This window comes from Plutella xylostella, chromosome 7 (assembly GCF_932276165.1).
Source record: "Plutella xylostella chromosome 7, ilPluXylo3.1, whole genome shotgun sequence".
NCBI classification, from domain to species: domain Eukaryota; kingdom Metazoa; phylum Arthropoda; class Insecta; order Lepidoptera; family Plutellidae; genus Plutella; species Plutella xylostella.
In genome coordinates this window covers 414075-441901 of record NC_063987.1, presented here as the reverse complement: position 1 = coordinate 441901, position 27827 = coordinate 414075, and the positions used below count along the sequence as shown (strand labels likewise).

At 41.3% G+C, this 27827-nt stretch overlaps 2 protein-coding genes across 2 annotated transcripts in view; one reads left to right on the top strand and one right to left on the bottom strand.

Moving 5' to 3' along the window:
* The first annotated feature begins 3495 nt into the window (after positions 1 to 3495).
* LOC105391467 (hematopoietically-expressed homeobox protein hhex) overlaps positions 3496 to 27827 on the top strand; it is a 69122-nt gene continuing 44790 nt past the window's right edge. The window contains exons 1-3 of the mRNA XM_038106652.2: positions 3496 to 3653; positions 15903 to 16634; positions 23559 to 23809. Coding sequence (XP_037962580.2) covers positions 15929 to 16634; positions 23559 to 23809 — 957 coding nt within the window. The 5' untranslated portion in view covers positions 3496 to 3653; positions 15903 to 15928. The remainder of the gene's footprint in view (positions 3654 to 15902; positions 16635 to 23558; positions 23810 to 27827) is intronic.
* On the bottom strand, positions 11746 to 14322 carry LOC125488724. The gene is made up of 2 exons (XM_048622023.1): positions 13157 to 14322; positions 11746 to 12788 (listed from the first exon to the last, which is right to left on the bottom strand). The coding sequence occupies exons 1-2, from the start codon at positions 14120 to 14122 to the stop codon at positions 12783 to 12785; spliced, it is 972 nt and encodes a 323-aa protein (XP_048477980.1). The 5' UTR covers positions 14123 to 14322; the 3' UTR covers positions 11746 to 12782.

Genomic DNA, 27827 nt, shown 5'->3' with positions numbered 1-27827 from the left:
ATATTAAGCGAACACTTAAGCGTGCTTGAACAACTATCGACAGTTCGATCGAATAGCTGTATACAACCTGATGGTTAGTATTATTATGACTGATTGTAAAATTATTAAAATAAAAGTGATTTTGTATTCATTCAAAAACGGCGATACGGCTCGCGATAGGTTGCGAGCCGTGAGTACAAATGTACAGCGAATAATAATGCATTATTATGGGGTTCAATCGACTGGAAATGCCTTCGACTTTAACCCATTTAAAGGAATACATCGACTTATCAATCACCCTGTATAATTATCAGAAGATTTGAGAATGTAATTTGTAACAATTAACTACACTACACTTGCAGTGCAATGAAGAAGTTTCCACTAACAAAATGTTGAAAACAAAACAAAATCTTTTTTTTTTTTATATTAAATTTTGAATTTGATCAATATATTATTATTTACGTTTTTAGTAGGTAATATTCTTATGTGCTGTTAAATGTACTTAAATATTGCAGATGGTGTCATTAAGGTGGAATTTGTTTAGGAGTCTTTAGGTTATCCCTTTGATATTGTAACTGGAAATTTTTCATGTGCCTAAAATAATTAAACTATTATCCCAATAATAGGGTATTAGCCCAATAATAGTTTCCTCAGAGATCAAACGTAGCTGGCCGCTTATCGCGATGGTTTATGATCTGCGTTAATGGCTTCCCTCATGGGCCTTGCTCCCTCACACTACTCGCTTTAAACACGTCAGTTCGGAACACAATAAAATGTCCATTACGAATTACGAGGAAGCCGAAACCTATAAATAAATAAATGGAATCACTCAAAACGTGGGACGCCCGTGGGGAAGCAGGAATCTATTGAAATTATGGCTATAAAACTTTGCTAAGTACACTCGTACTCGTTAATTTGTAAACAAAAACAAAACTTTTCAAATCGGTTAGGTACATTACATCAGGATCATCGAGGCACACATATATGACACGGCAAAGTAGATTTATGTAAAACACACCCCTTTTTTATCGGAGGATAAAATGATAAGAACTATGACACTTCCGGTTCCGGCTTCCACGCTACGCACTTCGTAGCGCGTAGCTCGTAGCACGCTCGTAGCAAGTGCTACGGCTGCTGCGTAGTAAGTTTTTTATTTTCATGATTTTATTAAAACCTATTTTATTACTCGTAAGTAAATAATTCAGAAGTACCTATATAATTGTTGTTATACGATTGTTAAAAACAAGACAGGCGATGCCTCCGACATTTCCAACTACAGGCCAATTTCCTTGGCCACCGTCATAGCTAGGGTCCTGGACAGTCTGCTTGATAAACAACTAGCAAAACACCTCGAGCTGCACGACGCCCAGTTCGGCTTCAGGCCTGGGCTGTCAACGGAGAGTGCTATACTGTGCCTCAAGCAGACTGTACAGTACTATACTAAGAGAAGGACGCCAATTTTCGCCTGTTTTTTGGATCTGTCGAAGGCATTTGACCTTGTAAATTATAATATTCTGTGGAATAAATTAGAAAAAGAAACAACTTTACCACCCGAGACACTGTCGATACTTAGGTATTGGTATAGTAGTCAGCGTAATACTGTGAAATGGGTTAGCTCGCAATCCGATGTGTACCGGCTGGAGTGCGGGGTAAGACAGGGGGGGCTGAGCTCGCCCCGCCTCTTCAACTTTTATATAAATAAGCTAATCGTTGAGCTCAGCAGCGCCAATATCGGATGTCATGTTGACGGAGTCTGCATCAATAATATCAGTTATGCTGATGATATGGTGCTGCTGAGCCCATCGATTGAAGCTCTGAATAGACTGATCAGTATCTGCGAGTCATATGCGGCGGCTCAGGGGCTCAAATATAACGTTACAAAGAGCGAGTTCATGGTCTTCAGGGCGAGAGGCATGGAATATGACAGTATTCCGTGTGTCTCGCTCTGCGGATCATCCTTGCGCAGAGTTACCCAGTTTAAATATTTGGGCCACTGGGTGACGGATGACCTCAAAGATAACTGTGACATTGAACGGGAGCGTAGGTCGCTGGCTGTCCGCTGCAACATGTTAGCCCGTAGGTTTGCACGGTGTACGAAGCCAGTTAAAGTAACGCTGTTTAAAGCTTACTGTCAATCATTCTACACCTGCAGCCTATGGGTGGACTTTACCCAGCGGACATACAGCGACCTGCGTGTCCAGTATAATAATGCACTGAGGGTTCTGTTGGGGCTGCCGTGGCGATGTAGTGCTTCGGGGATGTTTATGGAAGCAAGTATAAATGGTTTTGCCGCCATCATTAGGAACAGATGTGCATCTCTGATGGCTCGCATCCGCTGCAGTACCAACAGCATCCTCAGTGCCTTTGCTGATCGATGGGACTCTCCATTGACTCAGAGATGGATGCGGTTACACACCAATTAACATATTCTTGTTGTATATATATGCCTACTAACACTAGATGTAAGAACATTGTATTACTAACTGCTATGGACTTCTTGTCTGATAATAAATAAATAATAATAAAAAAAAAAAATAATAAAAAAATGGTTTAAGCGTAAGTTATATATTATTTAATTAAAGAACAATGAAGTTAAAAGTGAGTTTCGAAAGTTAAGTCGAACAAAGCTCAAGCGAAAGTAAAAGGATGTATTTAACAGTTTAATCTTCCGATCGCACATCAAACGCTCTCCGAGGAGTGTTTGAGTGTGTATGTTAGTGTGTGTGTCTGTGTGTGTGTGTGTGTGTGTTGTGATTGCTCGTTGAGTTATTGCTACTGTAGCTCGCTAAGCGGTTTATAACCTCCAACCTTGCATTGGCGGACTCAGATGTAATCATTTAATAGTTTAGTGTTAGCCTAACTAAACTTAACTTTGAAAGTAAACTAGGAAACTTTTGAGTCTAAAATAAAAGATTCTAAAAAAGAATAGTGAGTAATGAGTATGGATGGATGATAATAGGATGAAACTTTTTAATATTCTTTAGAATTTTCTGGCATCTTGCATATGACATTAGTTGATATGACTGTATGCAACTATGCAGTGCTAATCATATTCTACCACAAGTTATAATTGATGATCTATTCACCTGTCACAAAAGGACCCTCCTGGAGTGTCGTATTTCCTGTTCATGATGTACTTCCGGTGCACCCTGAGCAGCCAGAGACAGACGCTAATCAGACTCGCCAATCTCTCAATCTCGGTGACAAACCCTAGTCACCCTCTGTCATGCTAAGAAGAAGACCATTAATAGATTTGAAAACTAAAACTTTGAGTTACTGTTGTAGAGGAGGAAGCTTTAATTACCCCGCCAAAGATCGCAGCTTCAACGCCACATGATCTGAGATCAGCGAGGGGGGGGGGGAGGGAAGGCAACAACTCATAAAATTAAGCGATTTGGCTGAGAGAGAGACGGTGACATCTGCTGCCTCACTCGCACACTCACACCAGCATGGAGCCCGTGTGTGTACACGCGAAGTGGACTCACACAGCCGAGGCTGCAGCGGCGGCGGTGCAGTCGGTCGGCACTAGTCGCAGGAGACGGTCGTGTGTCGCGCTCCGTCGCTCGAGTGACGTCCGCGAACGCGTAAATTTCACTTCCCGCTCGTATTTAAATTGTCAATAATTTTTATGCCCTCATTTGACTTCTAAAAGTTTCTAGTGTTGTGACAGTGAGGTGAGTCGCTCAGCTCGTTTGGGACTAATTCGGAATGAGTTAATTATGTATAAATGATGTGATTTGAGTCGGTTTGTCGGCGCGTTTGATGTCGCCCGGAGCTCGGGCGGGTAGCGGGCCGTATCGACGATCGCATCAATTAAACGACTCTTTTGAATTAATTTGCAAATCGCCGGCTGTTCCATCGGAGTTGTAGTCATAATTCTTAATTGGTACTTATTTCAAAGCCTGTTGCTGTTCAAAATGGAAGACAATTTCTAATTAATTACTTTTTTAAATAATAAAATTCATTAAGAGCTTACATTAATAAGCGACGTGGAGGGTCTCATGATAGTCCCGTATTCTTTGTGCATGTTGCATTTTGAAATTCCACTCCAGCCTACGGATACGGATGCCTGCATTGACATATATATAATCATTGGATGCCTAATACTGAGATAACAATAACAATAATATTATGATATAGGTATAGTCCTATATTTACAAGTTATGATGCTTGACGACTGACAATTCTGACTGGCTCTTTTTCAGCAAGGTGACAAATCCTAGTCTATCGGTAATTCGGTAGTGTTTATAATATGAAACTAGTAGGTGCATACCGCCCTACATACATTTTATGAAAAATAACCTTTTTCCCATTAATTTTACTGTCATCTTCATCCACCTCCATTCGTCCACTACTGGGCATAGTCCTGCCAAAACGAAGGCTGCATCTGCAACATTTGCTCCTTTTCCTCTCAACAACAATTCATATACATATTATATAATTATAATTATCCTAAAGGCTTTTAAAGAAGCCGTCGCGTCGGTCCGGCAGATCACTTGCATTTTGAGGCATGACTCTACATACATAATTTTGTATTAAATTTCATACCCATCTACAATTATATTCTTATAATTCTTCATATGCACTAAGATGCAATGAAAGCTTCACTGAGGAGCTTACAGAGAACCTTCTTGCTATTTTTGCGTGCCTGATAGATGAAATTGTTCCGTTATGGTTGTTATTTTGTCACTTAATAAAACTAGTGAATATAATTTAAAAGAAAATGATTGTTTCTTAAACAGATTCTTGTCTATAACTTAAACTTATAAGACCCTATTACGTTACATATTACATCTACTTTCACATTCAAATTCCATCAGACAATATATAAAGACTATCCAGTCCTCAGTGAACCAACTTGGTTCTAATAAGAGGTGATGGTGACCGCCCTCCCTCCCCATTCTACTTCGTCCCAACAACCCGTGGAGAGGTTTATGACGAACACTTGTTGCGCTCCACACTCCAGGACAAACGATCTTCCCTGTCCTGTGTAGAGATACCCGGTAGTCCTGACACATCGTATATAAACTGAAACTGAAAAGTTTCAAATGAATTATATCCGAGGCGGTAGCTGGTAGTTACTGGATGAGGAATGCCGAGGACAGAGCCTTGTCAGAAAGAGACCTTTATCCGAACGGAGAGTAGTTTTTAAAATTGAGAGATAGCCTATATTAGTATGAGAAATTTTATAATAAATTGAATACTGATTCGCTAATCGCTAATCAATTAAAGAAGACTGCTAATTACATTAGAGACAGTGAAAGTAAAAAGTTGGATTTGCAAGATCGAAGCACATCCATAATCTACCGGATGGAATAGCTATACATTAGTCACCGTCGCCAGATATACGTAATGTTGACACGATGATCATGATGATGCTCATTTAAAAAACGAGTCAAATTAATCTAAAACTGTTTATCTAAAATGCCACAAACAGCACATACGTACAAGTTCATTTTAGAAATCCATTATGTTTTCATTGAAAGTTAACTGAAATGTTTACTCACATCTTTTTTAGATTATAACTTCGGTATGGAATGAAATGTTTTCGGTTTATGTGACCGATGTAAATCTGCCCCATTTTACATTGGAGGTGTACCGCTTACAAAAGAAAAGTTTGTGATGCACGTAGTGCGTCTCCGCCTACTAGGTGGTTTACCCCCTTTCAAGATTACAAGCGTATGATATATTTCGTCATCATCCTTGTCACCCTCAATCCACAACCCGTTTTAGTCCATCGATTAGACATAATCTTACAGCAGGAACGGTTATTTCACAATTTCCCCTGCTGGGTCGGTGGTAGAAATGTATATTGAAACACTACTGAAAATCATGCAATCGCAAATATCGCAATATCCAAAGGATGGGAGAAATTTGATAGCAAAATGCATAAGTAGCCTTCTAACGCCGCCTGAGTGAACGGAATCGGATCGGATATTAGTACTCTTCGAAGATATCAAAGTCATGAACGGTGAGACGAGCGCTGAGTATTAATTTCCATTAAAATGGCAATCAAGTTATTACTATGAGTAAAGTTATCTCCACCTATGATTATCACTACAAAGACATCACACGCATGTAATAATACCCTACAGCTTGAACGTTGTACTTGGATTCCCATGCTAAGTGCAATAATCACAAGTCTCAGATATTAATTAATTGGTTCACCGGTTCAGTAAATAGTAAGAAATGGTTGATTCGACAGTTGTCCATTGACGTCAATGCACGGAGCGGTCAGCAGTCGCCATGCGTCACGCAGGCGGAAATAATCGCACGAATTAACTAATATGTTGCAATGTGTCTGTAGACAACAGTTTTGGATTACAGTCTAGCCTGGGTATGCTAGGGCAATTGGCAATCACTTCAGGAGGTGATTTAAAGGAAATATACAAGAAATATTGTCGATGGAGAAACAGTAGTACAAGTGCGAAATACCCGTCTACCTTACCACCCAAATAATATAATACTGTAGCACAATAGATCCACCCTAACACGCTGTTAATTTATAATACTGAAAAGCATTTATGTAATTCGTAATATCGATATTATTTAGCAGTCTAACCGCGATGGCGGGAACTGCAGCGACAAGAGCAAGGCTCTTAAATATTTAGCATAGAGAAAAATTGTGTAGCAATAAGCCATACCATCTAAGTAACACAACACTGTAATAAAAATAAATATCTGTATATGTACACTGCAAAGGCATATGAAAAGGAAAGGAATGCAGAATTTTCTGAAATCCACAAAGAAAGAAATGCCAAAGTAGAGGAAACACTCGTTGGAACTGCTTCCCGTGACAACTCAAAAACTTGATCAAACATTTCTCCCAGTCGAAGCATATTAAATTAAAAACTTGTAACGTTCTCATAACACATTTATTTATAATGTTTACGAAACCATCCCATTAACGATTAAACACGGCCCGAGTGATCACAGCTCGTCGCACGAAAACCGACATCAAATAACTTATACCAATAAAAATGTGGAGAGCGAAATATTAAATCTTTCCTTTGATTCTAATAGAGCTTAATTACTGGCAACAAGTTCTTTGCGGAGATGAAACATATTGGAGCGGCAGTAAAAGTGACGTGGACTGCAGTCGGACTGCAGGCAGCGACATCAAACGACAGGAAGCGTCTGCGGATGTCGCGACATAACGCTTGCGACCGCTGCATCAGATACTAGGAGTATTCTGCAGATATTCAATGATTCGTCAAAGTTACAGACGTTATAGAAAGCAAAGATACATCGACGTGATGTAAGCAAGATACATCAGTAGCGATACAACCAGTTAACCACACTGTTTTGCAAAACCTACTAATATTAGAAACGTGAAAGTTTAACGTAAACGTTAAGCGGTAAGCATAGATTGTTAATTTTTCACGGATAAAAAGCTGGACCAATTTTTACGAAATTTGGTATGGAGTAAGCAAGACCCTGCATTAACACATAGGCTACTTTTAATCCCGCCCTTGGATTTCCAATTTTATCCCTTTGCGAGTCGAAGCTAGTCTATTCTACAAACCCATCTCTCTTTTGTCAAGAATATCTAGCTCACAGTGGTTTCACCACTTCTTCTATGTACGACGATTATATACGACGACTGATTGAGTCTCTTTAAGATTCAATGTACCTAATACATTACTTATGTTTATACAATCTAATATAATAGAATCGACCAGAACACCGCCACCAAAAATCTGATTTCGCATTTATAATTACCTGTGTTTAAGTGTGGGTGGGTATCCGAGTCGCAATCAGATGATTGGGACATTGAGAGGGAGCGTAGGGCGTTGGCAGTCAGAAGTAACATGCTGATCCGTAGGTTTGCAAGATGTACACAGAGTGTAAAAGTAACATTATTTAGGGCCTATTGCCAATCCTTTTACACTTGCGCCCTGTGGATCAGCTTTACTCAAAAGGCTTACAACGCCCTACGCGTTCAATATAATAATGCGTTCAGGATGCTGTTGGGGCTGCCGCGGTACTGCAGCGCGTCAGGGATGTTCGCCGAGGCACACACTGATGGATTTCATGCCATCATGAGGAAGCGAGTAGCCTCCCTGATGCAGCGGGTGCGTGCCAGCACCAACGGCCTCCTGACCACTATAGCAGAGAGAGTAGACAGTCCGCTGCTACGATCTTTGATGTGTGCACATGTTATGCCATGTAAATGGGCGGCTAAATAATTTACCAATTTAATTATTATATTTCATTTTAATTTAATTTAATTTAATACCATTACTAACATAATTTTTAAGTTCATTGTTACTAACAAAATATGGATCAATCCGAAATAAATGATTTATTATTATTATTATTAAGTAGGGCTCTATTAAATAGCATGTCCGTAATAAAGCCCCGCCGGTAGGAGCGCCATTGTAAACAATATAAATACCATTAATAATTTATATTCAATATCTGTTTGAGCACGAACACAAATCCATATGTTTCAATTAATTGTTTTTAACCTCGGCCGGGCATCAATCAAGCGAAATAAAACTTTAAATCGTGTGCGGAACGCTTAATTTCGTTTGTGTGCACGTTGTTTATTCATATTTGATATCGGAGGGCTTTCGGTGGATGAAATGTGAAAGTGAGTACATCCGGATCGAGTCGAGAATCGATTAAAGTATCGATACTTAATTACTGCATCGATGCTTCACTCGATACGTTGATAGACATGTCGGCGGCTTGTGAAGTGAATACTTATCAACATCAATTATAATTAGTTAATTACTTATCTTGTTAAGTGACTAAAGTAGAAAAGTGTTTTGGTTTGGAACAAAATATACACTATTAAATTTTAATAACATAATTAAGAACCTACACTAAAGTTAGATACTTATGGCGGATACCTAAACATAATATTTATTCTTTGTTGACTTTAATTGTACTTAACTATTTTTACATAAGTTGGCACCTTAAGTAGGTAGCGCCATACGTTGCAACGTATGGCGCTGTGTGTATTGTATTGGAGTCTCTTAGGAACAAAGCTGAAGTAAATTAAACAACGTCTTATGTACATTACGGTTTATTCCAGAATGAATCATATATGGCCCCTACCCACACAAGCTCCTTTATTACTAATCTATATCTACCTACATTACATACACTACAATCCTCTCCACTTAAATAACAGTATACTCTTAACAAACTTACTTAATTAAATTTAATCATATACTTAAGTGATCACTAAACTTAACTATTATACTTACTTACTACTTGTTATACATATATAATACTAAACCATTATTTATATACAGGATTCTGATTACGAGTACTTCGTATAGGTTTCGCGGTAGGCGGAGACTGTGGTAGATTCACTGTTGTACTAGGCGTAGGCGATTTTGTAACCGTGTGATCCGTGTTATCAATGCTATCACTTAGCGAAGGACTATAGTCGCAGGCACCGCTCACCCTCGGCCCTGAATCACGACGCCGAACCGGATCGCAAGGCGGAGGTGCAACACTTAAGGACGACCTCTGCCTTAGTTGGTCAATATGTCTATGTGTCTCAGAACCATCTTCCCTACGGACAGTATAGTCAGTAGTGCCTAACCTCTCTGACACTTCCCCCGCAACCCACTTTTTACCCGGTTGGTATTGCCTACACCATACTGTATCGCCTGCCTTTAGCTCCCTGACACTACCCCCTGCACCCTCGACCTGACTACGCTGAGCTCTCAACACCTTTTTTTCCCTATCTGGCTTTATTACATCAAGTCTAGTTCTCAACGAACGCCCCATTAAAATTTGCGCTGGGCTATCCCCCGTTGTGCAATGCTCGGTGTTACGATAATGTAGTAAAAACTTCTGTAATGCCATTGATACATTCGAATTTTCCAATTTCGCCTTTTTTATAACTTTCTTAAGCGTTTTAACCGCATTCTCGGCAGCCCCGTTTGAAGCGGGATGATAAGGTGCGGAAAATATGTGGTCTATCCCGTTTGACCTTGTGAACAAGTCGAACTCAGTGCTCGAGAATGGCGGGCCGTTATCGGAAATGATTTGTTTACACAACCCAAATTGCGCAAAAAGTTGACTTAACTTCTCAATGGCGTGCGTCGCGCCAGTGCTAGGCACCGCAAAGATTTCCATCCATTTAGAGGTAGCATCGACTACCACTAAGTACAACTGATTGAATATTGGACCCATGTAATCAACATGGAGCCTGGTCCACGGCCGGCCGTGCCAAGGCCACGGGCTCGGCTGGTGCGCGCGCGGCGCGTCGCTCTCGGCCGCGCACACCGCGCAGGCGCGACACGTCGCCTCGACACTTTCATCCACCCCCGGCCACCATACATAACTACGCGCTATACTTTTGGTTTTAACGATTCCCATATGTGGCTCGTGTAACTCTGCTAACACTTTTTTTTTACAGCTTTCAGGGACGACCACTCTGTGGCCCCACATAATGCAACCCATTTCTACATAAAGTTCGTTCCTGCGATTGAAATAAGGTTTCACGCTTTGAATTTCAATCTCCTGCGGCCAGCCGTCGTTTATAAAACTAACGACTCTGCTCAAAATTGGGTCCCTGGCCGTCTCCCTTTTAATCAATGAAGCATCTAATAATAATGCGTCTTGTACTTGATGTAAGTAGGTTTGCTCGGGTATCTGATTGTTAGGATATTCTTTAACCTTTAATGGTAATCGCGAAAAACCGTCTGCTATATTTTCTTTCGTTGTGACCTACTCAATGTCATAGCTATAAGCCGAAAGTATGACCGCCCACCTTTGTAATCTACTCGCGGCCATAGGTGGTACGCCGGATTTTGATCCAAAAATACTAACTAATGGTTTGTGATCCGTTCTAAGTAAAAACTTTCTACCGTACAGATATTGGTGAAACTTTTTAAGGCTGACTATAATCGCTAAAGCTTCCCGCTGTATCTGAGCGTAATTTTTTTCCGCGTCGCTAAGCGTCCTAGACATGTAGGGTAACGTAACGTACCTTGGGACGCTTGTACCTCGGGACATTGATTGTATTTTAAAAACCGGCTAAATAAACACATTAAAATTCTACCCTAGGCATAGTATTTTACTCGCTTGGCAAAACTAGTGAGTCTCGTGATCATACCAGCATCGAGTGTGTGGTGAAGACAATATGAAGTTTTTTGGAGTCAAAAGTAGCTTTTGTATAGTTTTTTGTGTTGCTTTATCTCATTGAGGCATGCTCAAAATAAAGACATGGATGTCACGTATAACTTTTCAGTTATTTAATTTTATGACATGGCAATTATCTGAAAGATTCCTATTAATTAAAAATAAAGATATTAAAATTTTGGTTAAATATTGCTTTTTTGTACCTTGGGACACGATTAAATTTGTACCTTGGGACACTGTTTCCTATGGCTTTGTACTATGGAAAATGCAAACATCTAAATAACGCCTTATATCTCTGTTCTTCTTAGTGCCAGAGTGAAACTAGACAGAAGAGAGATGCAGTAAATCAATAAGAACAGAGATATAAGGCGTTATTTAGAAGTTTGCATTTTCCATAGTACAAAGCCATAGGAAACAGTGTCCCAAGGTACAAACGTGTAACGTACCTTGGGTCAAAACAAGCATTTTTACTTTTATCTTAATTTAATAAAATCTGGCCACACTAAAGCTTTAGCACAAATACTAGTGATAATAGATTATATATCCTACCGAATAAAGAAAATTTCACATTAATATCTTAGTTGTACGCTGCGATAGCTTCATTCAAAGTTGGGGTAGTCGAAAATGTCCCTAGGTACGTTACGTTACCCTACGCGACGGGGCGCTCCCCGCGCGCGCCCGGCTGCGTGAGCACTCCGCCTACCCCCTGCCCGCTTGCGTCGCACGTTAAGATTAACGGTTTATCCTCATCGTAGTGTGCTAATACCTCCGAGCTAGCTAGGACCCTTTTAATTGTATCAAAAGCCTCCTTGCACCTAGTACTCCATACCCAACTAACATCTTTTTTTAATAATTCATACAATGGTGCTAATATCTGACTCATATTTTTGATAAATTTGCCATAAAAATTAACCAGACCCAAGAATGACCTTAATTCGGCTACGTTTTCTGGTGGCGCCATCTCCACCATTGCTTTAACCTTCTCCGGATCGGTTTTGATACCGTCTTTTGATATTATATATCCGAGGTATTTCACCTCGTCCACCATAAACTCGCATTTATTTTTCTTCAATTTTAACCCATTTTCTGACAATCTACGCAGGACCTCCTCTAACGATTTTAGATGTTCCTCAATATTCCTACCTCCTACGATGACGTCATCGATGAAAACCCCCGTGAAAGGAATGCCTTTTAGCAAATTTGAAAGGGTCCGCTGAAATATCCCCGAACTGGATGATAGGCCATACACGAGCCGTTTGTACCTATAGAGACCTCTATGTGTGTTTACTACCGTATATTTTGCTGACTCATCGAGTTCCAGCTGATTGTACGCTTGGGATAAATCGCATTTACTGAATATAACCGACTTATTCAAGGTCATTAATAAGTCATCGAACCTAGGCAACGGATATCTATCGACCAACAAGGCAGGGTTAAGCGTGATTTTATAATCCGCGCATATTCTAAGTCCACCGTCCGCCTTACTCACCGGCACCAGCGGCGTGGCCCAGTCCGAGCAGTCCACCGGCTCGATGACGCCGTCCCGCAGCATGGCGTCGAGCTCGGCGTCCACGCGCTCCTTGAGCGCGAAAGGCAGCGGGCGCGCGCGGCAGAACACCGGCACCGCGTCCTCCCGCACCCGCAGCCTCACCTTCCCGCCAGTGAATCTACCCAGTCCGCCGCTGAATAGCTCCTTATGTCTGGAAAGTAACATGTTCAATTCTTTACCATCTGCCAATTGATTACATTGTTCAACCATATCTGTGCTTGTTAACAAAGGCACCTTCAACTCAGTTAACCAATGCCTGCCCAATAGCGATGTAGTACCACCTTCAATTACAAAGAGCTCTAATTGTTTTGTTATGTTGCCCCATTTAACATTAGGCTTAATTAAACCTAAGGGACGTACTCTGCTACCATCATAGAATTTTAAAACTAAATTATAGCTTTCCAACTGCCTATTACTAAACAAGGAATCATATGTTTCCTTACTGATACAACTTATGGCCGATCCTGTATCTAATTCCATACGTAATCTATGGCCATCTACATTTATGGGTAAACTCACCGGCTTGTAGCCACTCAAGCAGAGTTGGTTTAACTCCTCTTCACATTCTGCTGAGTCATCCTCTTCCTGGGCGGGTACTCCTTCATCTAGATGATGCAGAGATTTGCTCTGTTTGTATCCTCTGTTTCCCGCCCATCTGTGTCCGGCGCGCTCCGCCCACGCGGGGCATACACGCCGTAGGTGGCCTTCTTTACCGCATTTACTGCAGATTGCCCTTCTGAATCGACAGTCTTTTATCCCGTGGCTGCGTGCGCCGCACGCCTCACACTGAGCTGATTGATCAGCACTTCGAGCCGTGTCCGGCGAAGCCCATCTCCGCGCCCCACTAGGCCCGCGGCCGTAGGAGCCCTGCGCCGCCGAGCCGGATGGCCCGCGCGCCCGCGATGACGTCAGCGCATGTACCGCGCTGTTGCTATGGGCTGAGGCGCCGCCGCCCCCTGCACCCATGACCTCCACCGACGCCGCATCGCGCTCCGCCGCCTCCAGTGAACACGCAATCTTAACAGCTTGGCTGAAACTCAGACTGTCCTCCGCAAAAAGTCGTTGTCTAATTACGTCACTTTTTAAACCACATACTAACTGGTCCCGTAAATTGTCCTCTAAGTTAGCACCGAAATCACACTCACTTGATAACTTTTTAAGCTCCGTATAATAATCTTTAACACTTTCGCCGCACGATTGCCTCCTTTGTCTGAACCGGTAACGCTCCGCCATTATGGAAACCTTTGGTTGCAGGTGATCTTTCAACGTGGAAACAATTACATTGTATTTTGTTGATGATGGCTTCCCTGGGCTTAATAAATCGCTCAATAGCGCGTACGCCGTATCACCAATGACCGTGATAAGCATAGGCACTCGATCCTTTTCTTCAATTTTGTTGATTTGGAAATACATTTCCAATCGCTCCACGTACCTCGCCCAGTTGCCACTCGCGACATCAAACTCGCCGATTCTCCCCACCGACATTGTTGTGATTCGATGCCCAGCTGATTCGTAAATAATTCTAATTACTTATACTGAAATGCTTCCGCGATATCGTTGAAAATCCTCGTTAGCCAATGAAGTAAATTAAACAACGTCTTATGTACATTACGGTTTATTCCAGAATGAATCATATATGGCCCCTACCCACACAAGCTCCTTTATTACTAATCTATATCTACCTACATTACATACACTACAAAAGCTTTGTACTTAGTAGGGTGCGTTAGTTGACAAAGTTGACATAGAGTCTTAGATAGGTCTTAGAGCTTTTTTTCAATCAATATTTGGATTGAGAAACTATTAAATGGTAACACCATTATTTTTAAATTAGATTCATTTTATTACAAGTATTAATTAAGTATAGGTATACCCGCGTAACTCGATGAAATTTAATGTAAAACCGGCCAAGTGCGAGTCGGGCTCGCGCACAAAGGGTTCCGTAGCAGCAAATCAGTGTAAGCACAATAACTTAACCAAAATTACAGTTAAATCAACCTATCTCAAAAACTATAAGAGATACTTTGATCAAACCAAAAATCGTTGAAAGAGTTAATTAGCATGCATCACCTCTATTTTTTTTAGAATTTTATACCCCGTAGTTATAAAAATAGAGGGGGGGGACATACTTTTTACGACTTTGAGAGCTGATATCTCAAAAACCGTTCACTTTAAGAAAAATGTTTTTTAGAAAACTTTATATCATTTTAAAAGACCTTTCCATTGATACCCCACACGGGTATGTACATCGAAAAAAAAAATTTCATCCCTCAGTTACATGTATGGGGGGCCCCACCCCCAATTCTTTTTTTTACTATTTAGTGTCATATTTTTGTAGCGGTTTATACAACACATATTCCCATCAAATTTCATCACTGTAGTACTTATAGTTTCCGAGTAAATCGGCTGTGACAGACGGACAGACGGACAGACGGACAGACGGACATGACGAAACTATAAGGGTTCCGTTTTTGCCATTTTGGCTACGGAACCCTAAAAATACTCACTATGCAAATTCATAGAGTGGTCGTGTGGTTCAATACAAGTTATGCATAGCCTAGCAGTTATACATAGTTATAGCATTACTTATGTATTATGTACAGGTACACCATCTTGTGTTATGTATCTTCAGTTTCCACATAGATAGGTACATACATAATAAGCTGCTGTTTACATTAACTTCGCTTAATTGCCTTGTTCACATTACACTTACTTACACATTCACGAGACACTCGGCAATTCCTCAATCGATCGATTATGTAAATTAATCGGCATGAGTGGGAACACATCGGCGAGTGATTCGAATCGATTCGATATCTCGATTCGATTCGCGCGCAAACATCGGAAAGATCAATTATTCGCGATCGAGTGGGCACGGGCCGGCGGCAAGCATATTGCGTTTCAGCTATTTAGTGTAATTACTGCCTAATGCAATCAGTAGACACATGACCCGTCTACCCACCTGTGCAGAGGGTCCCTATGTTCATGTTCCGCCCGTCAAAGGCAAGCTAATTCCAGTAATAGACAACTGGGCATCGAAAAGGCCGTTTATTCATAACTAAGTGTTCTTCCGGCCCAGTCGGCACGTAAGTGCGTTGGAAGCATCGTCGATACTTATAAACGAACTATTAGATTTCAGCTTTGATGTTTAGCAACATCGCATCGAGTGGACGCGGCTGCACTCGGCGCGGCGCGTGCAAATAGACCATAATGTTCACGAGGCGAGTGCAACGCGGGCAGTAATGTAGCTTCGTGCTTGTTGCAGGTCGCGCCATGCTGTAGCACACACACATGAGTGGCCGCACGCACACATGCGCGCGCGCGGACATGCTGACCGTCGCCTACCTGTACAGCGACCCCGGGGCGTCGCCGACACGACACGGCACGTCGCCGACACGACGCGGCACGACACCGCCACGCGATGACATGGGGGAGGACCGGGAGCTACATGTCGACGTGGCGAACGATGCGGAGGAGAACAGCGACCCAGTAGAGTCCACAGACGAGGGCCACACGCAACTGGAAACTGACGAATGTCGGGACCCTCAGATAGACGTGGGCACTGAGGAGTACGAGGTCTCCGCGCGGCCGCCGACGCCCGGCCACGCCCGGCCGCCGGAGGACCCCACCGGCGACCTGGCGGAGTCCTGGCATCCCCACGTGTACGGCAAGCCGCCCGTCCGCCCTACCCCCCACACCATAGACTACATCCTAGGACTCAGTGACGACAGGACTCCCAGTGACAGTAACAGTGTTAGTCAGTTGGTGAACGTGAAACGGAACTTGGAAGTGTGCGTGAGGAGAAACAGTGCGCCGAAGAATAAGCTGCAGGAGCAGCTGCTGCAGCGGACGGCTCGGGCCAGCACTGGCGCTAGCACTGGCGCCAGTACTGGAGCCAGTGCTGGGGCGAGTCGGGGCGAGGAGCCCCTCAACTTGACGCTGCCGAAAAGTCGGAGTGTCTCCACGTGGGTCGACGATGAGAAGCTTTATGGTAAAGGTGAGTTAACTGAATTTTGTATTTATGTAGTAACTTTAGTGTGTACGAAATGGGAATCTCCACATGACGTACCACTTGTTTCTTATACATGAAAGTACGTCCGGCGCACCCTGAACAGTCAGCGACAGACGTTAATCTGACTGGCAAATCTTTTCATCTCGCTGACAAGCACTAAGCTATAGTTTGTTTTCGACTCCCTAAAAAGAAAGAGCAACCCACTTGAATATTAAGCACTACCTAAGAAGCTAAGAATACTTGCCTCTTTAATCTAAGCATAAGCACTTATCGAAGTTTAAAGTTACTACATCGTTTATCTCCTAAACCTCGATCTTATCAACGCTACTTAACCAAATGGTCCTCGTGGTAGGAGGTCCCGCGGATCGCTCGTCTCTGGTTCAATTCTCGCTCGTGACCAGAAAGAGACCACTTAAATACCAAGAGACGTACATCATCGTCGACAGCCATCAAACCCGAGCCCAAAACAACAATTAAACCATCAAAAGATACGGAATCAAAGCTGCGCCATTACCGCGCGGAAAATAAACAATCTGTTCGCCGAAGCTATAAACCGACCGAGTTGTAAATCAGAGTCAATTAGTGAGAGCGATGGGTCGGGTGAGGACCACTCGATGTGGCCGGGTGTCGTTACTGCGGCCCAGGGGAGACGCCGGCAGTGGTGCAGCTTCCAACTGTAGGAGCGAGGAAATCATTCAGGTCTTTAAGGGGCGATAACGTTTCTAACGTGTAACTGTCTTAGACTGACTAATCTGTTATGTAAGACTTTCAAGCAAGTCTGTGTTATTTATTATTTAGACACCAACTAACTAAATGTATCTATAGAGTGTCAAATTATCTTTAGTCAACACGTTTACACTAAAATTCAAAGTCAAAAAGTATAAATTCGTATATGACATCGACAATTTTAAACCTATTTTAAAGTGTCAAAAAGCTCTATGAATTGTAGCAACTAGTGTGAATGGAGCGAACGCACTGCTCGTCTAGTTCTGTCTTGTCTTCAGCCGCTTTGTTTTATTGCGCTCTTCGGCAATTAACGACATGTGGAGGTTTCGGCGTATGGTTTCGCTTTACTTTTAGATTTAGTGATACTAGGGTTTCGTTTTTCCCGACCTTTTTCTGTTCCCGGGAAACGGGATTTTTTTCTAGATTTCCCGGGAATTCCCGGGAAACGGGAATTTATTTTTAATGCTTGTTTTTGCTATTTTCGGGTATTAAAAGTCTATTAAAAACTTACAATTAAATCAAATATACTTTTATCACTCGTATAGGTAGAAAAAAGCAACAGTCAGATAAATTAACAACCAAAATTATAATGATTTGTTTTACATGCCAAATCATTTGTTTTTCTTAAATGTAAATTAAACAATTTGGAAATTTTATTATGACATATAATTAAAATAGAAAATTTATTATACTTGAGGTAATGTTTTAGAAAAATTAATTCATTTAACGATTTTCGCTCAACCTGCTTGTTATTTTGGTTTTTTCTATGCCATAGTAATTTTATAAAAAATAAACGCGGACACAAAACGGGGACATAAAAAATATGACAGCCGTCACACTAGCGTTAGCTTTTACAATACATACTCTTTGGTCACATATGTAAAAAGCCGATCAATTGTTTGGTAGGCGGTAGGACCAAGTATAAAGATGAAAATATTGAATCAGGAAGAGGTGAAACAAGGTGATGTAGATGAGTCATTTATCTTTGCAATGCAGCTGGGCAAAAACATTAACACGTATGATTTTCCAATAATTTACAACAACACCGACTTTCTGATCGTAGACGACAAGCTTGCCGATATTTTTTTTTTGTTTAAGGTAGGAGAAACAGATAAATAAAGATGAAAATATAGCATAGAATCGATTAAAAATCAAACCCGGGAATTCCCGGGAATGCTATTTTTTTCCCGGGTTCGGGAAAGACAAATTTCCGGGAACGAAACCCTAAGTGATACTAATAATGATCCGAAGTTGCTGTCAAATACATAATAACTTTAAGAATAATGTTTCGTTAGGCACCGTTTTATTAAATCTGTAACGATTAGCCACACAAGCTTTGGCAGACGATCGAACGGCAGCTATTGCAAAGTAACATTTAACAAGATACCCACCGAAGCCGAATCAGAAATAATATCGCTAATGCATGCAATAAATCATAATCTCATTTGACACGGCGCATCCCGCGTCAGTGTCGCGACACTAAGATTAGCCCTCCGAGTGTCGGCCGCTGGTCTCCGGGTGTCGCTGACAGTGCGTGATGGCCGCCTTGTGTATGGATGTCATACAAATGTATCGGCCTCGCTAATGCGGATGAATGGCCATCGCTTCACGTCAGCGCTACGGCAGGGTTGCCACGTCCATCGCCGCGAATTAAAGTCATTAGTAAAGATCAGGGCGCGCGCGGGCTGTAGGTAATTGAGTTAGGACATAATTATGAAGCTTCATAGTTTGTTGTTGGCATCAGTTGCATTACTGGAAAACTTTCTGAGTATGAAGGGAACTATGTCGGTGGCGGCAACTCCGCGAGTACCGCAGTCTTGCCGCTCGTATTTATTATTATAAATAGCCGGCAGAATCGTCGTCGTATTAATATACGATTTACGACACGACGCGCCGACCCCGACACGACATCTATACGACACGACACCGAGTGTTTATGAATCCAAATGTCACGGGAATTATTGTCGCAACGAGCACCCGATATATTTCTGGAACGCTTTATTGATTTTATTGACCTGAACGGCCTCCATTCAGCGAGACGCTCTCCATCATTCATATTTAACTCGGTGAATCCAGTTTTGAATGCTTAATTGTGTTTTAATAATGTTGTGTTTCCGGCGCTGTCAAAATTAAAGTATTTGAAAGTTTTATGGGGTCTTAATAAAAAAAAACACTTTACCGTCGAGTTGGGGAACTCGTTTCACAAAGCCGCCGCCGCCGGTGACACGCATAAACGTCACTCGGATGTCACCCGCGCGTCACCCGCGCACTAATTAAGTCGTACAGACTGTTATGTAGCCCTGGCTTTAGACTCTGGGCGACTGGATCTAGACTTATGGGTGGAATCCGAGCGCCGCGCTCTCTGACAACTCTATTAAGCCAGTGATCTCCATTTAGCCCGTGTTGCGTCTGGGCGCTGCATATAATTGCAACATTCGGTCGGTGATCGATAAATCTGAGATGTCGCGTTTGGAGCCATTCGCCACATTAGTCGGAGGGCATAAAGAGGCCGTAATTACCTTTAGTTCAAAGACGTATGGAGCTGTGCGCTCTTGCGCATGGTAATGGGTGTCGCGCGCACGTTATCGCCTGTCGATTTGTTCAGCGCACAGCGCGCGGCTCCGGGTGGCTGAAACCAATTACTCAATGCTTCCACTTTGTAGTTGTTTAAAATAGCGTCGAGTGTTGTGTGTTCCCGCGGGATGTGCTCACGTGTGTGTGTGTGTGTGTGTGTGTGTGTGTGTGTGTGTGTGTCTCGGGGGGCGACTGCACATAGCGGCGGCAAGTTTTATCATTATTTTTATTGTCAAAGGCAAATCCATCCTCATCATAAAGATCTGACGTCGTCGGTAGCAACCCCTGACGCCGTTGTGGAGTCCAGAATCGATGCTCGCAGTGTTCAGCCGCTAATGCCGGAATGCATCAGACATTAATTCGTATGAACCGGGTGAGCGGGCTGGATATTGTTGTGAACAACACAATTAGCCGCCCATTACCCGACCCGCGGATGGAGGGAGGTTATTAAATTCGTTCGTTTGTAAATAAATTCAATTATTGCGCGAACACACACAAAGCTAATGCGGCATTAACTATTAACATTTGCTCATTGTGTCCGCCGGAATAAAGTCAACATTTTAGAACACGCATTCGGAACTCATTAATTTGTATTCGAAATAATTATTAAATGATATTCATTAGCCGCGAGGTTAGCACTTTGGTTTTGTCGATAATTTTTTACAGTTCGTGATTACTGCATGTAGGCTGTACATACATACATACAATACATAGTTGAAAAGTTTGATATTTATTGATGCCGCATGCTAACACCGCCGATGGGGCTAAATAGCTTTAGAATACGCGAAACCTACTTCGTAAGTTTGTTTCCCCTAGAAAGATTCACAATATAGGACAAACGCACAATAATTAACCGGCCATAAAACGCACCACTCAAATACAGTTCATTTGACGTGAAGTACGACTGTTCAGAAAGTTATTTAAACTTTAATAGCTGTCATAAGTGTCGCCGTCATAACTCGCGAGTCGTTTGAAGTGCGCTATTTAACTTCTCTTGGACTGCCCAGTGCCCACCCTACTTCATCATCGTGTTTGTCAGCCAATAATAATTCTATTTAAGCAGGTCATTTAATAATCCTTTCACCACGGCGGCAAATGCTAGACCTCTAGTATTTGTCACCAACTGGCTTAGCAGAAGAAGATATTGCACGGTTGGTAGCGGCCATGTGCTTGATAATCTAATCTATGTAAACAAAAAAAAAATGAGTTAATTTGAAAATTTACAAAAATTAATATGAAAACTTCTTTCGGGAAACAGGCCATATCCATCATAAAGTCCCCACTGTTTTCCAACCGTCAAAAACTCTACAATGTGGATGTAACTTGTGTATAACTCACAGTATACATCTCAATATGTAGATGTTTCCGCCAAATCAGCCTGCAGTTTATTGCCGACTCTAAATCAATGGATAGTTCTTTTTCGAAGAATCACCTCTCCGCTCGCCAGACACATCCCATATGGACGTATGTGGGACATTTGTGGCCGCACAAGTGATTTAATACACATTGTGTGGTTTGCAACTGCTGTTTCTACATTGCCTAGGTGTCTAAATTACTTATAATATATATTAATATAATAATAAGGTATCTTTCCCGACTTGACCAATATAAATATCTCTGTATACTTACCTATTATTTAATAAAGAAAACTGTGTAGGTACCTATATTTATTTATTCGAAAAAAATACACTAGAGTCTGTTCAATCAGTTCCAGAATTCATATCCCACACTACTTTATACCACCCTACTCTTTCGCGTTCGGATTTCAATACTGACTCATGAATTTCAATTAATTGCAATAAAGCCAATTGCCATGCTTGAGTCCCCGTCACTTGAATAGTTGGTGTAGTGCGCAGTTGCAACTCTGTCACAGTAGCAGGTGGCACGCTCGTGACTCACACTCATTGCCGAAGCGTCTCACTAAACTTATCTATTTACTACTAGTGGAGACAATTTGCTAACAATATATCCGACTACGTACCTATGTCGATATATTTGGATCAGCTTGGGAAGTTTAACGAGTCGATGAAGATTATTATCAGTCCGTAGTTGTCCACTGCTGAACATAGGCTAAATGAGCGCCACAACACTTTGTCCTCGGCCTTCCTCATTCAGCCACTACCGGCCACCTGTCTAAGGTCATAGGACCAGGGGGCCGGAGGGCGTCGCCCCTAGAAGTTTCACTTTATCACTGTTCCATCCGTTTGTATTATCTTATCTACTACAGATATTCAAGATTTGGTGAATGTCCAGGTGCAATACCCACAGATCAAACTGCAAAAGACAGTAATTTAATTACACATTTCTAATGTCCTAGTACTTACATCCATTACCACCTAATGAGCAATACTGTTCCTGTGACTAGTCATATCATAACACTTCGCAGGTACTATCGCAGACACACTTGTAGTAATCACCGTTCTTATTCCCTCGTTGTAAGGGTGTTGTTAGTTTGTCAACCGACTGAGAACGTTTGCGGATCTCGTGAATCTCTCAAGAGCTCGGATGCCCTGGTACCTGGGAGTTGTTAGTGCCCATTGCAATAAGCCGTAAACTGCACTAATGGCACCCTGAAACTTTCAGTGAAGTCCGTAATGAAACAGGTGTCTGGCGACAGTAAATAACCTAAATACGAAAATGATTTTTTAATTTTATTAGTGACAATATGTGTAGTTGTGAAGGTTCATCATAATTTGTCGGTACCATTCACGTGCTTAAGCTTTCCTAATAGTACAGAGTTACAATCCCTAATGTATGATCCAAACGGTACTCTGGTAACTTATCCTGATCTTAACCAACTATAATTTAAAGTATTTCAACATTCATATTTAATTATATTAATTTGCCTCACAAGTAGGTAGTGCTTTGCTAATCACAAGCTATATTCTGTAAACAATGCCGTCATGATAAATTAATCGCAGAGTAATTGTAATATAAACCGTCGGTTCTCAGAGCCTCGGTTTATATGATTAACTGGATATTAGTTAATTGGCTCGTTTATACCGACGGCGGTTAATGCCGAGGCTTTATTGGTTATTTACGTTATTACGTGAAAGTCTGATAATGAGAATGCTCTTGTGAAATCTGACAGACTTCTGATAATGGCTTTAACGATGCAATACGGACTTCTGTTCATCAAGTATCAACATAAAGATCTCCTTTGGAAGTACAATTTTATTATGCGCTATATTATAATAGCAGTGAAGGTGGGCTGGCGGCTAATCACAAACAAAGAGCTGGGTTTATCCACATTCATACAAATAAAAGAGAAGGTAATCAAAGTGAGGAAATATGTAATAAGTAGTAGTGATTTGTAGTTAAACTCGTAAAAACTGACTCTGGAACTTATATCCATCAGAAGTAATATTCGGGATTTTAAACTTATTTAATTGTATTCTGAACATAAAGTAGGTAAAGTAAGCTCTACACTTTGCACCTTATCCAACTCATAAACAGTCAATCTTTGAATCAATAAACAGGCGATAGGGTTTGTGAGTTAGACAATGTACAAAAACTTATGAAGCTCATTGTTTCACTCCACTTTTCGTCATCCACAGACCAAACCCCACCCCCATCCACAGAATATTCTACCCCACTCTCCCTCCACAGAAGCTCTCCGGCTGAAGCGGAAGAAGTCCACCGAGTCCCTAGTATCCCCGTCCCCCGAGGGTTCCGTGTCCAGCTCGGAGGGCGAGGCGGGGGCGGGCGGGGACGCGGGGGGCGGGCGGCGCAAGAAGGCAAGGACCACCTTCACCGGCAGACAGATCTTCGAGCTGGAGAAGCTGTTTGAGGTGAAGAAGTACCTGTCGAGCGGGGAAAGGGCAGATATGGCCAAGCTGCTGAATGTCACCGAGACGCAGGTTAGTTGCAGCGCATACTTTTTATTATAGTCTTCTTTTTTTACAAAGGTGTTCTGGGTATGTTTCTTGCACATTTATGATATTGACAGAGTGAGATGGGTCACTGTTAGTTCGTCGTAAATTACGAGGACCAAATTGCAACTCAAATAAAAAATGTCAGTCACTGTTTCTTGGTGTCTTTAACTATGCAGTTTTACTTGTTTATAATGCCCGTGCCACTAATCACATCGGCGCGGCGGGTTTGACTCCGTTGATAAAGACGCCATGCCACCGCGGCATGGAGGGGCTACTATTTCGGAGATAATTCGGAGGGAATACTATTGAAATTTTGGAGAGCTTTTATGTTACCCATAAGTCTAATGCAACAAGATAAAGTCGTGGATCAAAAGTGTAAAACACCCCTACCACGTCAAAGGTAGTTGGGGCATGTGAGGTTGCTAATAATCACTGTTATGTTAATTATTTATTCTCATTACATTAACGCCTTACAGCAGGCGATGTCGTTAACCGATTAATTAGGTTCAAAATCCATTCATAATCCATTCAAATTACCTAAACACACAGATTTTCATAATCCCAACGTATTCGGGCATAAATTGTGTAATCAGAGTGATCATAAATATCAGATTTCACATGAAACGGAGCTGTGAACCTATTTGTGAACAATTACCTGTGAACCGAGGCACGTCCGTCATACATACTGTCAGGAGTGTGTGTGTGTGTTGCTGTATGTGTAGGTACGTGTGTATGTGTAAATAGAACTTAACGATATTTTGGGAAGCTATTCCACCCTAATTAACTTTCAACTAAACACTTTTTTTAAGAGCAGTGGTGGTCTTTTAGTGGCAGCTTTATAAATTAGAAGACAAAGCTTCCACGCTTTAGTTACACTGTTTCTGTACTTTGTTATTGGCTTATTGTTAACTTAAGCATGTATTTAAAAAAATCGACTTATTTTGCCTACTCGCTTGCCTAGATTAGATAAGGACTAAATACCAGTATCTATAATTGAATTGATCAATACGTTATAATGTTTCGAATACACGAAATCAGTTTTCACAGGCAATAAGTGAAGCGTTTAGCTGCCAATTTATATAAGGGCTTGTCTAGCGATGACTCGACAATTATACATCCCTCCACACTACGGATACAGATGATTGTGACTTCTATCTCCACGGTAACACGAATCATAGTGTAAAAATTAAAGTGGCTACAAAACGTTTGGTAGAAGCTACAAAGGAAGTGATAAGTAATTTTAGTGCGTGAGCGCGGGCTGGGTCGCGGCAAAAACTATAGCAAAAACCTTAAGTGAGTGACAAATACCTCTGTAAAGTTATATCTCGTAGGGGCTGCTAATGAGGTAGTGAGTTGAAACGTGACGCGTGTGGGGCGATGGAGATTCAGTTATTCATTAAAAAAAACAATTAGTTGGTTTTTGTAAAGTTTTGAATAATTAACTATGCTTTGATGGAGCTATCACCACTAGAAGTGGAATTATTATTAGAATGGTAAATACCACCCACGGGGTACAGATGACTTGTTATTGAAACACCATACTTTGTGAAAACTTCAGTTGAAATACAGTTCCACGTATATTGTAAATGTAAACTTTCTTACTAAGTACTTATTTAGGAATGGAAACATAGTGAAAACGTAACCTAACCTATATTTAAAAACCTAACTCATCAATAAAAGAAACATAAGTAGGTAGCTGGATCCATTGCAACACTAGACATCGGGTTTCCGAAAGGAGTTTCCCAGACTTGTGTATCAACTGTACTTTCATATATTTCCGGCGCACCCTCATTGACCATCCCTATAATAATATCCGCTCTATTATTTGTCACCAGCACGCTAAGAAGACTAGCCTAGACTTTGTTTTTTCCAGTCATTTAGCTCTCCATAGCCGCGGCCAGTTGCATGTCAGAGTCGGATCGATGCGACCGATTGATTTATGTATGCAGTTACACTAATGTGTTGGCTCAGCCGGCTACATGGCTGCTACATGTTGGATGTAGTGTGAAGGCTAATGTAGTTTACATTTTTCATTACTAATTTGGGAATAATGAAATGGCGAGCAATGAAAAAGTTTCACCCACCGACTGACTGTTTTTAGTTGGTAATATTCGAATGCGCTGCAAAATGTACTTCAATATTATAACCTTTTCCGCTTAGGAGTATTTAGGTGCTAATGTAACTAGAACTTTTTTTTGCTCGCTGTCTATCTTCCTACTGGGGTTTCTATGTCAACTTCAGACCAAATGCACCCTGCACTTGCATCATCCAACTGGATCCCTCCATCCAACTGGAAATTTCCTAAATGACAATCAAATCCTGCTCAACAGTGCTGTCTTTACCCCACCTGCCATTTGCACATTTATAATTGTGATAAATTGATCACGTATCATGCCGATCGTAATGATCAAAGTGTCAGCGCGCGGGGGTCACGGGGGGACGCGGGGGCCGCGGGGGGCGCGGGGGGCGATGCGATGTTGTTTCACAAACGAGCTCCAAAAACGCGCACTAATTGACGATTCAATTCCCCTAACTCCCAATATAATCCTCTAACTGGCCATTCGTCATGCAAAATACTACTGAAACGCGTTAATTATAGAGGTTAAGTTGCTTCGAGTGTCGACGGGTGATGTGGCGTTGTGTGTGTGTGTTCTAGCTACAGGGTGATTCAGAAATGACAGATTAATCGAGTGTGGAGTCGTTAGTGAATGGCCGCGGTGCAGAGTATACGCGGGGCAGTGGGAGCAGCACAGAGTATAGGTGATGCACTCACTGTGGCGGTGTTTTTGCTGTAGGTGGTTTGTGATTGTTGATAATATGATAGAGTTTCTTAAAATGATTGAGCTGTTTCAGGTTTACGTATTTGTTCGTATACTATCGTAATTCGTAAGCATCTGGATAACTATGGCACACTAATAGTGTATGTAGATGTAGGTACCTAATACAGTTTTATGTACTCTTCATTATCACTATTATCTCCTTGTAACGTCAAAAAAGCTTCATAAATTCGTAATCGATGTTGTCTTTGTGTAGATTTCAAGCAAACGTAAGTACTCATAAAAACATCATCCAAATACAAAACAGTGTATTATTCGACTCATTTTTCACTAATTGGGTGCAGAGCTAGTCTATCCATACACAACACACCCCCGCTCTATGTTATGTTATGAAGGTACAGTCAGCAAAAGAGATATATATGCACCCCAGCGTAAACATGTTAATTTTATGTTCCACTATCGGGTGATATGTGATAGAGTTTACTTGTATGTATCGATAAAATATTAATTTATTAATCTAGTCATAGAAAAAACCATACTCACAGTCATTTGGTTTTGTTTTTTATTAAAGTTTGTTATTTGAAATAAAGATTTATAATTGTATTAAGATATTTAAGATGAAGAGTCTTACTGTTCTACCGCAAAAAACTTTAAACACTGTTTAACAAGTGTTTAAAACGAAATTTGACAGAAGACTAGAATACTATTTTTTTGGGCGTTTGACAGTTAAATACCTGTCTAAGTTTTTGTGGTAAGGCCATTAGGACTAACTGTTTGCTATGGGGGTGGGTCTTAATATTTTTTGCCGACTGTACCCAGTTGCAGGCAGATGCGTCACGTCAGGATGAGCTTCCTCGTCGCACAGATGCGCTGTCTCTCACACAATAACACAATATAGAGTTACCTCTCTTCCGAGACTTTCATATTCGTGACTCTTCATAACCACTTAAAGAAGCAATTAGTTTGTAATTTCTCTGAAACTGTATGTAGATCCTAGCGTGACATACCTATGTACCTACTTTATTAATTAACCATTATGTGTCTAATAAAAAACTAACCACGACATAGGATTAGCCTAGTGTGTAATAGCACCAATTTAAAATTGACAAAAAATATTAGTCCTGCAAACTACTACTTACCATCAATATTTGTATGTTTCTCAATTTATGTTTAAAATATTATTATTTTAAAATGTAATTAATTAATTACAAAGGTGGCGGCGGTTG